The following is a 15,205-nucleotide window of genomic DNA, read 5'->3' on the forward strand; positions in this document are numbered from 1 at the left end:
TTGGTTTCTACAGTTTTGCCAAAAATTCTGCAAACATTTCAGTGTCAGTCGCCACTGAGGGTCTCCCAAGGGGGAGTGAACCTGTCGGAAGAGAAGCTCCTGATTTCAGCCACGAGGCTGCTCAGAAGTGTCCCTTCAGTACCACTGATGGGGGAGGCAGGGGTTGGCAGTCACTCAGCGATGACACATGGTCCTGGCGGGACGCCGACAGTTCGCATCCACCATCGAAGGAAAGAGGAAGAGGATAGAGACTTGACACTAGGCTTTACTCTGGCGACGGGATTTTATGTTGTTGGTTTGACAGTCATTTGGATTCCAAGTTTCATCGTGTCTCTGTACTGAACCACCAACCTCAAGATAGACCCAGCAAGGTCAATTATAATTACAAACATTAACTACCACGAATTCTCGTAGTCTGTTTCTCTTTGGAACCCTATTATCTGTCAGGCTCTTCCTGAATCTTGGCAAAATGGGAATCTTTTTTTAAAGATTTACCATGGAATAAATCTAAAGATAACTATGGGATCCGTGTTCTTCAGAACTACAGCTCGAAATGTTTTCTTTCATAAAACTTGCTACAGTTAGCCCTTCGTGAAACACAAAATACCTCTTAGATGATTTAAATTTGTGGTACTCTTTTCCCTACCAGCCATGTGGTCTTCTAGCACATATGGTCTGGAATATTGCCTGGGCATCCACACACACTCAAAGAAATGGCCGTGTTGTTGCCATCCCACAGCCAATCACTCACGGTGGGTTTTTAGAGAACTGGAGGGCACCTTAGAGGTTGAAGGTCCACCTTCTCTTTTTACAGATGGAGGAGCCAGACGGTGGAAACTTAAATTTCTCAAGGTCGTACATAGAACTAGTTTTGAAATCTTGAGTCGGTGTACCTCCACAATGGACCACAACATCTTCCCCTGTGCTCGGGGAATAAGAACTACTTTGTGAAACTGCTGGAATAGAAACACAGTGTCCACATTATAGGACTAAATATAAGTGAATTCTTAATTTTTCCCTGTTTTATATCATCTGCTCTGCTGATGTAGACAAGAGTTCACTGGGTGGCACAACACACTTTGCTGAGCATGAGAAAGAATCTTAAGAATTGTCAATAAAATTGAACCCAATACTGGGACGCCTGGGTGCTTCAGTCAGTTGAGCGTCCGACTCTTGATTTTTGACTTGGGTCATGAGCTCATAGCTCATGAGATAAAGCCCTGTGTCAGGCTCTATGCTGACAGTGCAGAGCCTGCTTGCTTGGGATTCTCTTTCCCTCTCTGCCCCTCCCCAGCTCGCACATGTGCACACACTCTCTTTTTCAAAATAAATAAGCATTAAAAAATTAAACCAATGAAATAAAGTTAAATGTGTATGTTTAAAACAAAAAGTTGAACCAATATCTTAATTATGTGTCTGCACCCAAGAAAATATTGATAGCATCATCTTTAAGGAAACCAAACATTTAGGGGCGCCTGGGTGGCTCAGTCGGTTGGGCATCCGACTTCGGCTCAGGTCATGATCTCGTGGTCCATGAGTTCGAGCCCCGCGTCGGGCTCTGTGCGGACAGCTCAGAGCCTGGAGCCTGCTTCCAATTCTGTGTCTCCCTCTCTCTGGCCCTCCCCCCACTCACACTCTGTCTCACTCTCTCTCTCTCAAAAATAAATAAACGTTAAATTAAAAAAACAAAAGGAAACCAAACATTTATTTTAAGCTATTATGAAATGACCATTTAAACAAATGTTTAATCTTTTTTTAAATATCGCATTTATCTCTGACCTTGTCTCATTGTATGTAATTAGGGAGACTTCACTGTAAAGAGTGTCTGTTGTACACACAAAAAGGGTGAATAACCATGAAAGGAGGTGGTCTCGATTTCAGACAGGACTTCTGCTTCTTGGATGCTTTTGCTTAAAATCCAACAGCCAAATGAGGAAACTGTAAAAGCAAAGCAAACAGATGAGCCCTTAGACTTTTGAAATGTGGACACATACTGGGTCTTTGGAAACTTCTATTTGGACCAAAATGCTGTCTCATCACAAAGATCTTAGAAGGTCTTTCATAAAATCTGAATTGGAAGAGCTCTTCGATAGACCTTCATTCACAGAGCTCTTTGCACAAGTCGTGGATACACGGTGATTGGCTTTTGTTTGAATGTCTCCAGTGATGGAGGACACACTACCGTACAAAGCAATTCGTTCCGTTTTGCAGACAAGTTCAACTTGTTCGGCATTTACACAGCATTGCCCACTGGGCCTACTTAAGTTCTTTGGAGAAGCATAGAAGAACATCGTTTTCTTTTTCTCCATGACAGTCTTTGAAGTATTTGAAGATTGTCTTTAGGTCCCCTTGGGTGTTCTCTTCTGCAAGCTGAAAATACCAAGTTGTTTGGTTGTGCTGTGTCACACCCACTCTGGTGGGTGTTGAGTAACCTGGATCACAGAATTCTAGAACTGGAAATCCGAGGAGCTAACATTTATGGGGCGTTTTTTTATGGATCCGTGTGCTGTCGTTTCCCACACAGTATCTCCTTTAAATCCTACAACAACCTAGTGAGATACTGCTATCACTCTGTCCATTTCAGAGATGGGGGCACTGAAGCTCGGAGAGACCCCAGGACAAGAGGTGGTGGAACCCAGATCTGCCTCCAGAATGTGGAATTTGAGCCCATTTTACAAACGAAGAAACAGCCCCAGAAAAGGAAAGTGACTTGCTTGCCTGAAGGCACTAGCCTGCCACTGGGGGAGCTAGGACTTGAATTCAGATCCACCTTCCAGAACAATGCTCTTTTTCAGGGGCCTCTCCAGGAGGAGAGGAGTCAGTTGGCAGGCTCCTAATCTGTTTTCCTACTTTGCTCTAAAAACCGCCTCTCCTCATTTTTGTTGAACAAGCATTTGTTGGATCCTTACTGTGTGTCTAGAACATTTATTTTAATCGGAAGCTGGGGTGATACCCGTGCGACAAGGCTAGGTTTCGAGAATTTTACAAAACAGCAGGAGGAACTTGTAACACATTCTGAGGTATTTTCATGCTAAATCAGTGGTGGTGTTTGTATTTCTTGGCAATGAAATCGTGTTAAAAATAAGCTGCAAATACTTGTTCAGAAGCCAGTGGATGATCTTCAGCATACTTGCACTCGTTTCAGAATCCATTCTACAAGCTTAAACTTACTTTACTCGACTCTCAAACATTATCTGTACCATTTCCCCACTGAAACTTCTGGGAGCTTCCAGCTGCCTGAAGGGTAAGTCAAGTGGCTCTAACCTACCTTTCATCCTTCTCTTCACCAACTCTGCTGAGCCAGATGGCCTCATGCTTCTCCTGTTCCCCTTGCTTGCAATGTCTTTCACTTCCTGTCACTTACCCAAATCCAACACAACTCCAAGCTCCATTTTCCCTGACCTCCCCAGACTCAGGACCCTACCCTCCTCTCCTGCCAGCAGCTACTGCCAGGATCACGTACTCCGTTCTGAACAGAGCTATGCACCTAGAAAGACCCAGTCCTTCCAAGGGGTGAAAGCCCTAGTTTCTCTGAGATGCCCTCCTTCCCCACGGTACCCAGAACAGAGGCTTGCCTGCGGCAGACTCCCAACAAAGCTATTTTCTGCAGAAAGGTTAACTGTGGGATTAATTTGAATAAGTGGATGTCAGTGAGTCCTTGTGCTTTGGAAAGCACAAAATAAAATCCATGGGTTATTGAAATTAAAAGTTGAAGGAAGGAATTTACTCTCTTAGTGAAGGCACAAGCCACATGAAATCTTGCGTTATGAACTGAATTTTTGTAAATCAGTATCTGAGTTAGGATTATTGTCATCTACAGGAAGACAGGGGATTAGTATATGCAGTTTCTTGAGACCTAGAACTGTATTTTGTTTAGATTCGTCTCCCTGGCTCTCCACCCAAGAGCTCTGTCATAGATCAGGTAATACTTTAAATGGAATTAATTAGTGAATAAATGATCAATTAGTAATAGAACCATCCGAGGATGAGATGGGGGACCTCTGGGGAATAGCGAGTACCCCAACCCCCAAACCTCTAGGCATGGTCTGGGCAACCAGCAGAGGAATGTCCCTTCCAACCCCCAGAAGTCTGGTTCCCTGAAGTGCATTAGGAGATTCAATAATGTTTAAAATCCTTTTTGGATGGTTTACAAAAAAAAAAAAAAAAATCACCCCTGGATTTATCAGCTTTGGAAGTTTGAATTCTTGCCTCTTTAATGGATATTTGGCTTTTCAAATGAAAGCTGTGTTACACTGCTGAGTAAATGGCTCTACTCAGCTGTAAGAAACTAAATCAGAATAGCGGGGCGAGAAGTGACTGTCCTCCAGCAACTGCCCACAACACACACACACACACACACACACACACACACACACACACACACGTGCTGTGTCTTCGGAGCCAGACACCAGTTCAATTCCTCCTTTTCCATTTACTTACTAGCTCTATCATTTTGGACAAGTTACTGCTCATCTTCGAGACTGGGATCCTTACTCTTGGGCACAGTTATTGCGAGGATAAAAGTCAGATAATGTTGAAAAGCATCTAGCACAAAATCGGACACCGGAGGCTTACGATAAACGATAAGTATTAGGCTTACGCATTCCTTTGTGGTTGGTTAACCCCCCGTTTCACATTCATGTGCTGCTTTGCATTTTACAGAATGTAGTTACGGACATTGTTACCTCTCGTTTGGTCTCCCAAACAACCTGGTGAGGTAGAACAAAGATTACCATCCTTATTTTACCAGTAAGAGAGGTTGAGAAACTGGCCTATGTGACACCCTGCAGAACTGGTCTCCATTCATTGTTCCATCTCGCCCACTGCCGCAGTGGCCAGTGTGAGGCGGGGTTCCTCAGATTTCCCCCATTTAGTTAGCAAATATTTATTGCAACTCAAATAATTGAGCTGGACATTTGTCCTGTTTGCGGCATATCTGGTTAATCAGCAGAATGCTTGGCGTATAGTAGTTGCTCAATAAATACTTGCCCAACGAATGGCTGGATTAAACCAGTTTTCTGAGTAACTCACTAGATCACCCTGCTGCCGCCAGAGGGGCAGGAACCCTTGCAGGGACTGGGAGAGACCAGCTGGAGGGAAAAGCTGGTACGAGATGAGACGCTTTACAAGCACCCACGTAATGGGCGACTCTCAGAATAAGTACGCTGGCGAAAAGATGCCAAAGAATGTTCTGTGTGATTCGTTTTTATAAAACTGTAGAAAATGTAAACCAATCTATTGGACAGAAGGCGGTTAGGTGTTTGCCTGGGGACGGAATGGGGTGGAGTGGGGAGGGAGTAGTTTCAAAGAGGCATGAGGAAACATGGTGGTGATGGTTTTATGGGCATATAAACATGTTTAAATGTATCAAATTATATTACTTTAAATATGTGTCTGCTGTCAGTGACACCTCCATAAAGCTGTTTGAAGAGGAAGAGAAGGAAAGAGAAGCGATGAAGAAGGGAGGAAAAGGACAAGAGGCCGGTTCTCCTTTTTGCCTCTACAAATGCTAATGCCAAGGCCCATCCATAATAAGGCTGGTCCTCTGTCCCTTTCGTGATCAGTATCTTGGCATGGCAGGTGGAGAAAGGATCGGCCTGGGACTCAGGAGGCCTGGTTCCTGCCTCTGCCACTCACAATGGTATGATGTTGGGCGTTAGCCTGACCTCTGTCAGCCCCAACCTCCCATTTATAGTTTTGCGATGTTTGCCCACTCAACCTCAGCATCAAATGGAAGTTACCTAAGGTGACACGTATCAAAGTTCTTAACCAGCCGAGCCACCCAGACGTCCTACACATATCAGAGTTCTTAGTGAAATGTGAGAGTGTAGGTCAAAGGGAGGATGACAGGAAATGAGCCCTGACCCTCTTTCTGGCCTAGGCATGAGAACAAATGCGACACGGAACACAGAGACCCACAGCAGCAGCTGCATTGCTTGAGCTCTCTGTTCTTTGGCTAAATCATCCCAGACTCCTAGAGTATAAGTTTTCTTGTGTCCACTGGCTATAATTTATCAAGAGTTGTGTTCTAGATCAAGCTGTGCCACACACTCACTCGGAACTTGAACAGCCATGGTTCCACTCAGTGTGTCTGCCAAATGAGGGGAATAGATTTGTTGGCCCCTGCAGGCCTTCTGGCCCTTGCCTTGCAGGATTCTATCACCTTCCTGTCAAACTATTTGCCCACTTTGATGACTCCAGATGGGAGAAGTGTGGCCAGCGGCCATTCTCACATCTCTGACCTTCAGTGACCTTGAGGCATCAGGGAAATGGTAACCTTTACCACCTCCCCAGCCCTCACCAACACATGTATACACACACACACGCACATTTTGTTTTTATTTTGTTCTCCAAACACCAGGTCGACCTATAAACAGATATACCAGATATCTTTTTGAGTTCATTCACTCAAAATCTATGACATTAGGTTAAAAATCTTACCTCCCAGAAAGCTTGGTCATCAAAATATTTAGATACATGAGGTCCTCTCCATATTTTGAGGTTTAAGACCAAACCTGTTAAAATTCAAAATTACATGTTAAACATTTAGGGCACAGCGTTTGTTATCTCAAAATTAATAAAAATATCCTATGCCAGGTATGCTTATCTCCACAAAAATCCCTTTTTCTTCTACAACCAGGAGACAGACAAATTGGAGTGCTGTCCTTCCTGGATCAGCTTAGTTAATTCTATAAACACCTTTTAAAGGAAACTGGCAAGTGCAATTATATCTCCAAAGGATTAAGATGACAGTGAGAGGTATGCAATAGCCACGGATCTGACATGCTTCCCAAGATGGAATAGAACATGGTGCCCCTACCTAAAAGTGGATCCTTTAAGAACACAGGAACTACCATGGACAGCAACTCCAGTTAGGTGGCCCTGTAGGTCCTGCGTCACCAGCTCCAATAAACTCTCCATGACCTCAGCTCAAGATTCCACTTGTTAGTTAGGAAAATACCAACTTGCTTTTGTGCCTACTCTTCTCTCCACCCATCTCGCCCCTGCCCAGAGACCTTGGCCCTGTGCCTTCCTCCAGCTGCACAAAGTTGGCCGAATTTCCCAGGATACATGAAGTGATTGCTCACCTTTTTTCTTTTTTTTTAATGTTTATTTATTTTTGAGAGACAGACAGAATATGAGCAGGGGAGGGGCAGAGAGAGAGAGGGAGACACAGAACCTGAAGCAGGCTCCAGGCTGTCAGCACAGAGCCTGACACAGGGCTCAAACTCACGAACTGTGAGATCATGACCTGAGCCGAAGTCAGATGCTTAACTGTCTGAGCCACCCAGGCGCCCCTTATCTATGTATTTTTAATGATGATCAGCCCTCATGCATTAAATATTAAGATTAACAAGAGTAGGCATGTACTTAGTCACATTTTCCTTTTGTAGGGCACACCTTTAACTGATATTGGCATGTAGGAGGCAACCAGCACGCTTCATTTAGCTAGAATTACTCAGAAACGATCTCTAACACCTACATGAACTTTCCAGATAGCTGATGAAAATCCATTCAAAATATGCTATATTTTCGTGTCTTATGAGACAATAGTAAACACAGTTAGACCTTTTTTTTAATTGGAAATATTGCTAGGAACATCCATTTATGAAATGCACTATATAATGCAGAGAAAGTATATAGCTGTTGGGGTTGTTGGCTTCTTCTCTCAGCAGCCCAAGCTTTACATGTTCTAGTGTCTGGCTTAAAGAATTTCTTTTCTTCTGTTAGGCTGTCTACTTTGACCTCTAACTTCTACCAGTGTGCCTTACTTCGAGAAAACTATCCCACCTCTAACCTGCCATTTCTAATGTGCCTGAATTCAGAAACCCAATAACCATGCTTGATAGGATTGTTTCTTTTTTTTAGTATTATTAAAAAAAAGTTTTACTGTTTATTTATTTTTGAGAGCGAGAGAGCGAGAGAGCGAGAGAGAGTATAAGCAGGGAAGAGGCAGAGAGAGAGGGAGACACAGAGTCCAAAGCAGGCTCCAGGCTCTGAGCTGTCAGCACAGAGACCAATGCGGGGCTTGAACTCATGAATGGTGAGATCATGGCCTGAGCCGAAGTTGGACACTTAACCAACTGAGCCACCCAGGTGCCCTCATAGGATTGTTTCTTAAGTAAATGTAGACAGGCCCCAAATCAGGGGCCTCTTGACAAGTAAAATGCTTGGCTGTAGGGAGTCAGGTGCTATCTTGGCTGCTTAGTGGCCTCTTTCCCCTTCCACTGTTCACGTTTTTCTTATTCACCAGCGTTTTTATGTTCAAAGCTACGTGGAAAGAGGGACGCTCATTGGTCTTGACTCCTAAAGGAACACTGTGAGTGTCTTTTCCTCCATTTTCTTTTTTGACTCCAGTGAAGCATTAAAAAAAGGCCCTCCCAGGGGTTTTACAAGACAGTGCACATCAGTGTCATTTTGTGAATACTAGTGATGATGGTGAATGGTGTCATAGTCCGGGTGAAGGTTGCCAGATAAAGTAATCTAGGATGCTCAGTTAATTTTGAATTTAAAAAACGGGTGCCTTGTATTTTCACTCGCTAAATCTGGTAACCCTACTCAGGATTGGACTGCCACCACAGATGGAACGCAAACTTACAGAGGGAGGCATTTTTCTCATCTGTATTTAATCTCCTCGACTCTGATGAAAGTTGAGGCCAGTTGGTATGTTAAAGTGACTCTAGTCAGTCTTGCTGTCTAAAATCACCGAGGCAATTCCAAAAAGTACCTTCATATTTGCTTTGGAGCATAAAAGAAGCCCAATGATTAGCTACCACGGTCCTTTCATTTTACAGAAAAGCCTCCCAAGGCCCAGGCTCAGAGAGAGTAAACCGACATGCCCAAGGCCATACAACTCTTTTATGTCTGTTAATGCTATTTTCTCTCTCATTTGGCATTCACTCCCTGCTTAGGGAACAATATATGAATGTCTAACCAATAAAGCTGTTTGCTTGTTGAATAAAGGTGAGCAGTTCTGGACAGAAAGCATCTTTTCACCTAGCATATAAACAAGACTGGCAAATTAGAAACTCCCTGAGGTTCTTCGCTATTCTGTCATATTGCAGGAGCAAAAGCATACTTCAGTCCTCTGTTTAAAGATTTCTAATGGCTTCCCATCTCAGAATTATCTCGCTCCTTATTACCACTCTGTTCTCAACCCCTGCCACTCTCCCTTTCACTATATCCATATCAGCCACCCCGAGCATTCTTTGCTCCTGCCTCAGGGCCTTTGCACTTGCTATCCCTTTTCATGGAATGCTCTTCTGCCAATACACACATGGGTGGTAGGTCTTGTTGCCTCTCTCTGTTCAGGTTTCTGCTTAAAGGTCAACTTATTAGATAGACCTTTCCTTCCCATGCTTTTTTTTTTATGTTTATTTATTTATTTTGAGAAAGAGAGAGAGTGCAAGCAGGAGAGGGGCAGAGAGAGAGAGGAGAAAAGAGGGAATCCCTAAGCGGGCTCCACGTTTAGCACAGAGCCTGACCCAGGGCTGGATCCTACAACCATGAAATCAGGACCTGAGCAGATATCAAGAGTCAGACACTTAACCCACTGAGCCACCCAGGGGCCTCACCCTTCCTCCCCTTCTAAAAGAGTACCCCACCCTCACACTGACTCTATGCTCCTCTACCCTGAGTCTCCGACATAGCAAATACTCTACTTCTTCGTTTATTTATTGCCCCCCCGCCACTAGAATATCAACCCCATGGGATGAGGGAACTTGTTTTGTTCACTGTTGTGTCCCTAGTGCCTAAGAATAGTGTCTGGCTCATAGTAGATACTGAATAAATATTTGCTGAACGAAATAATACTTTGAATATTCTCAGGAAATAAAGGTAAGCTTTTTGGCATAAGGGTCTCCTTGGCTTTATGCACAAAATTGGGTGAAGCCACCAGCCCTGGGTTCACAAGGTTGCAGTGTCGCCACTCACCCCTACTTACAACCTCAGGAAAGTCTCTTAACTTTCTCTGGCCCTCAGAGTCCACACCTACAGCAAGCGGCCTCTGAGGGCCTTTCCCATGCTGAAATGATGTGATTCTCTTGTTGTTGTTAATCAAGGTCTTAGTGGTTTGCCTCATTTGGCCGGAGCTGAGGGGGTTCACAGAGAAGGGGATGGGTATACACATCCAGCCATGGGGCAGGTGCACTCTGGCCCTGGGGCCTGTGCCCTGCACCATGGGGAAGAAGGGTGGTCTCATACTTACCTGTCAAAAGACCAATTAGCAGACCCATAGCCATGGCCAAGCTCAGTGCCCCAATGTCCAAGAGCAACTGGTAGTTAATCCTAGAAATGACAAAGCAGAATACAGTCACATTCAGGCATCAGACTGCAGAGATCAAAAAGGACTGTCTGCATCAGTAATGACGCTGTCAGAAAGGGCTACCAGAAGAACAAACGTCCTCTCCCCTGGCAACACATTCCCCCGTCACATTCCCGCAAAGCCACACAGACATGTAAGAAGGGAAGGGGGGATTCTAAGATCCTCTTCGGCTTACTTCAATTCTCAGAACCCATGGGTGATGAACTCGATCAGGAGGCAGAAAGCCCAGGTTCATGTTCAAGAACTGTCACTAGCTGCATAATCCTAGGCAAGTCACTTAACCTTTCTGAGCCCCAGGTTTCCTCATAGGCAATTAAAGATGAGTTCTCTTTCCATCAGGGCAACGCAGAGCATAGCTTGGCTATAAGGCTCATCTCCCCTGCCCACCCCTGTTGAACATACTTCCCTGTCCTCCCTCCTTCAAGACAACCCCGAGACCTCGCTTTAAACTACTAAGTGGCCTAGCAGGACGTCTATATGACCTTACAATAGAGAAACATTTCTTAAACAGAACATGCAAATGTAAAGGGAACAATGATAAATTGAACTGTATTAAAATGGAGACTTCTGTTCATCAAAAGACACCATTAAGAAGGCAAAAGATAACCTACAAAATGCGAGAAGATATTCATGACACATGTATGTGACAAAGGCTCTATAACCAGAATTCCTACAAATCTATAAGAAAAAGACAGAACAGCACAACAAAAAAAAATGGGCAAAAGAACTAAAGAACTTGGAGAGACATTGCACAAAAAAAGATAATCAAATGTCCAAAAAGCATATGAAACGTGCCCTATTTAATCAGTTATCAGGGAAATTAAAATTAAAATGGTAAGTTTGAGTGGGTGGCTCAATTAAGCATCCAACTTCAGCTCAGGTCACAATCTCACGGCTCTTGAGTTCGAGCCCGACATAGGGTTGTCTGTTGTCAGCACAGAGCCTGCTTTGGGTCCTCTGTCTCCTCTCTCTGTCCCTCACCCACTAGTGCTCACACACGTGTGATCTCTCTTTCTGAAAAATAAACAGTAAGAAAATAATAAGAAAATGATAAATTTGATGCCTAGGAGCACCCAGGGGGCTCAGTCGGCTGAGCATCTGACTTCTGAGCATCTGACTTCAGCCCAGGTCATGATCTCACACTTCGTGGGTTCGAGCCCTGCGTCGGGCTCTGTGCGGACAGCTCGGAGCCTGGAGCCTGCTTCGGATCCTGTGTCTCCCTCTCTCTCTGCCCCTCCCCAGCTCATGCTCTCTGTCTCTCTCTCAAAAATAAACATTAAAAAAGAAAGTAATAATAATAGATGGGGTGCCTGGGTGGCTCAGTCTGTTGAGTGCCCGACTTTGGCTCATGTCATGATCTCTTCGTTCGTGGGTTCAAGCCCCACATCAGGCTCTGTGCTGACAGCTCAGAGCCTGGAGCCTGCTTTGGATTCTGTGTCTCCCTTTATCTCTGCCCTTCCCCCATGTGTGCTCTGTCTCTCTCTCTCTCTCTCAAAAATAAATAAACATTTAAAAATTAAAAACATTTTTAAAATAATAATAATAAAATGAGAAAGTTTGATGCCTAGAAACACCTGGGTGGCTCAGTTGGTTAAGCGTTTGACTCTTGATCTCAGTTCAGGTCTTCATCTCAGGGTTGTGAGCTCAAGCCCTGCGTCGGGCTCCACACCATGTGTGGAGCCTACTTTAAAAGAAAAAAAAGATAAGTTTGATGCCTAAATGGAGAAAATTAAAAAGAAGAAAAACATGAGGTGTTAGAGAATATATAGGGTAAGGGGAACTCTCGGGTGCCACAGGTGAAGAAACTGGCACAGACTATGGTGGAAAACTGGAAGTTTCCTCTAAAAGGGATCATGGGAATACTGTGATCCAACAATTCTGCTTGTGATCCAACAATTCTGCTTCTAGGCATTTGCTCAACAGAAGTGCGTTTGTATGTTCTAAAAAAAAGTGCTAGAATGTTCATGGCGGCAACACTAGAATATTCGTAATAGCTCCAAACTGGAAAGAACCCAAATGCTCATCAGTAGTGGATACATAAATTGTGCTGCATTCATACAATAGAACACTGATTTTAACTGTGTTTCTTGGATTCAGTATTTGTCTACTTGGCACTCATTTATCACTGGGCCCAACTAACAGCCGAAATTGTTTACTCCTCTCTCTCCACCAGTCAGCTTTCACGGGAGTGCAAAATTCATATTATAACCCACCCAAGCACAAACTCTAATATATGCTTTCTCTTCCTGCCCAGCCGGAGACCTCCCCCCACTCATTACCCCACCACTACAAACCCAAAGACATAGTCTCAGTTCCAGACCCTCTCTCCCTCTCTCTGCTGCCCGGTGCCTGCGTGTGATAAGGTTTTGCAGTCAGAGTTGACTCACAGAGGTATGACTCACAGGGTGGGTGCACAGGCCGTGTTCGCAACCCTTCCTAAGTGTACCCACTCAGTGACAGCCCCTTGATGGCTTGCAATTGGCCACAGAAGGGAGTGTTTGCACCACGGCAGTCAGGGCTTTGTTTGTTAATACTTTAGCAGCACCCCATTGGTCAACCGGCCTTTGTTTTCCTGTTCTTTGCTATAGGCCAGCGGTCTCCAACTGGTTTATGGGAGAATCACCTAGAGGGCTGGGTGGAAGACAGATTGCCGGGCTCCCATCGCCAGATCTCTTTAAATTTTGCGGGGTGAAGAGCGTGGGGGGCGGGGGAGAGAATCTCAAGCCGGCTCTGTGCTGAGCGGGGAGCCCCACGCCGGGCTGGATCCCATGACCCCGGGATCGTGACCTGAGCCGAAATCAGGAGTTGAGCACTTAAAAGCAACAGCCACCCAGGCGCCTACCTCATCACCAGATTTCTAACCATGCAGGTCTGGGGTAGGGTAGGATTTACTGCTCTAGGAGAGCCACAGAATCACAGACTTAGGAAGCTAGAAGGGCCGGCGGCTCTGAAGTCACAGACTGGCGGCCCTGGAGCAGAATTTGGCCCACACGACGTGTCTTGACGATTTTGAATCTTTTGCCGATGCTTGGGAATGTAGGTGCATAGCTCTGGAGTTTTGGCTTCTCTTGAAAAGTCACATCTGGGGACACTGAGCCTTGGTCCCCGTGCAGTTATGGTCGCCTGGTGCTGAGGAGCAACTTCCCACTGTTTTCCAGCCTCCCCTCGCTGCTCCCATTTTTTGACCTTATCGGCCCGGCCCCAGCAGGCACCTGAGCTTTACAGAGGGGACTCAGGGGCCCAGAGAGGGGAAAGGATTTGCTGAGTTGCACAGCTGTTAAAACAGTGGCAGACACACCATCGGAGCCCCAGTGAGGTGTCTCCCCACCTGGAGATGGGCTCCAGCCAAGTGACTTAGGGCAGATCACTACCCCAAACGTATCATTTCTTGGAATATGATAATACCTCACAGGGTGGTCGTGAGGATTCCATGAGATGATGCATTCGATGATTTTCGCGTAGTGAGTGCCTGGCATCTAGAAAGCTGTCAATCAACAGCGGCGATTGTTATCAGTACTATTACTGCGATCGCTATATCAGTTCATCCGGAAAAACCTATCCCCGTATCATGCCCAAGTCACTTTTTCATTTTATGTGCACCACGCCTGGAAGATAGTCACGCAAGCCCCGGGAGGTGATGGCCAGGGCTCGGGTTTGTGAAACGAGTTGCCGCCATCCGTTGTCTGGAGGACATAGGATCTGAGCTGAGTCCGGAGACCCACGTTCCTGCCTCACAGTGAGACCTTGGCCAAGCTCCTCCTCTCCCCAGGCCTCAGGGAGGGTTGTGCTTAGTGTTTTCTTACATGAAAGTATTACATCCTGGGGCGCCTGGGTGGCTCAGTCGGTCAAGCATCCGACTTCAGCTCATGATCTCGTGGTTCATGGGTTCGAGCCCCGTGTCGGGCTCTGTGCTCACAGCTCAGAGCCTGGAATCTGCTTTGGATTCTGTATCTACCCCTCTCTCTGCCCCTCCCCCGCTTGTGCGCGCGCGCTCTCTCTCTCTCTCTCTCTCAAAAATAATAAACATTAAAAAAATGTGTAAGAAAAAAGTATTAAATCCTTTTAACCACAAGGTGCCTGGCCTCAAGTCGCCTCCAACAACCCTAGGAGGGAATGCGCCATCAGTGTCTGCATTCATAATCAGGCAATGAGGCTTAGAGAGATCAGGTAGCGTACCTGCTGGTACAAGGTCAGAACAAGTCCGACTGCACAACACAATCTTCCCCGAGACCCAAACCACCAGCGGCTGTAAAACGGACTCGGCTGGCTTGGCCTGATGGACCTGCTCTGTCAGGTCATCTGGGGGAGCCTCACACCTGTCTGCCTTTGCCCCGCCCCTAAGCTGTCCTTCCTGGAAAGCAGCCACGGCCTGGAGAGGTAGGGGCTCTGCAGGGTTTACTAACCCATCTGCCGACAAATATTTGCTAAGGCCTGCTGAGTGCCTGGCTCTGAACACGTGTGCCTCAGCGAAGGGCTCTGGCGGGGGGCGCGTTTCACCCCGAGCTGAATGGGGGCGTGAAGGGGACGAGCCGAGTGACTCACATGGCACTCTTGGTCTGGTCGACTTGATACGTGATCAGCACGATGTGGGCGATCTCTCCGAGGAGCCCCGGCAAGCCGAAGGTGTAGTACACGCCACCGGTGTCGTGGATCCCCAGCACGTGGTTAAAATACATCTAGAACAAGCGTCACATAAGCAGATGTACGTGCAGGACTGGGACTCTCCACCCGGGTTTTCCACAGATCCTTGGCCTCCAGGGCCACCCAAAGGGGGTAGGCATTGGGGCTCCCCTACGGAAGCGCATCTCGGACCTGCAGGTGCCCGGGCATCACGCGGGGAGCTTGTTAGATCGCAGAGGTAGATACGGTGAGCCTGGGGCC

The 15,205-nt window shown here is 46.0% G+C and overlaps 1 protein-coding gene across 2 annotated transcripts in view; it reads right to left on the reverse strand.

The window, feature by feature from the left end:
* Positions 1-1,743: 1,743 nt before the first annotated feature.
* LOC106977628 (RH-like protein) overlaps positions 1,744-15,205 on the reverse strand; it is a 36,481-nt gene continuing 23,019 nt past the window's right edge. Inside the window, exons 7-10 of one of the 2 annotated variants that reach the window (XM_015075156.3) lie at positions 14,867-15,000; positions 10,208-10,287; positions 6,442-6,515; positions 1,744-1,938 (exon numbers count right to left, since the gene is read on the reverse strand). In XM_015075156.3, coding sequence (XP_014930642.1) covers positions 1,912-1,938; positions 6,442-6,515; positions 10,208-10,287; positions 14,867-15,000 — 315 coding nt within the window. In that variant the 3' untranslated portion in view covers positions 1,744-1,911. Of the gene's footprint in view, positions 1,939-6,441; positions 6,516-10,064; positions 10,288-14,866; positions 15,001-15,205 lie in introns of those variants that run through there. The other variant, XM_027060044.2, reaches the window with a different exon arrangement.

Source organism: Acinonyx jubatus, chromosome C1, assembly GCF_027475565.1.
Source record: "Acinonyx jubatus isolate Ajub_Pintada_27869175 chromosome C1, VMU_Ajub_asm_v1.0, whole genome shotgun sequence".
Classification (NCBI taxonomy): domain Eukaryota; kingdom Metazoa; phylum Chordata; class Mammalia; order Carnivora; family Felidae; genus Acinonyx; species Acinonyx jubatus.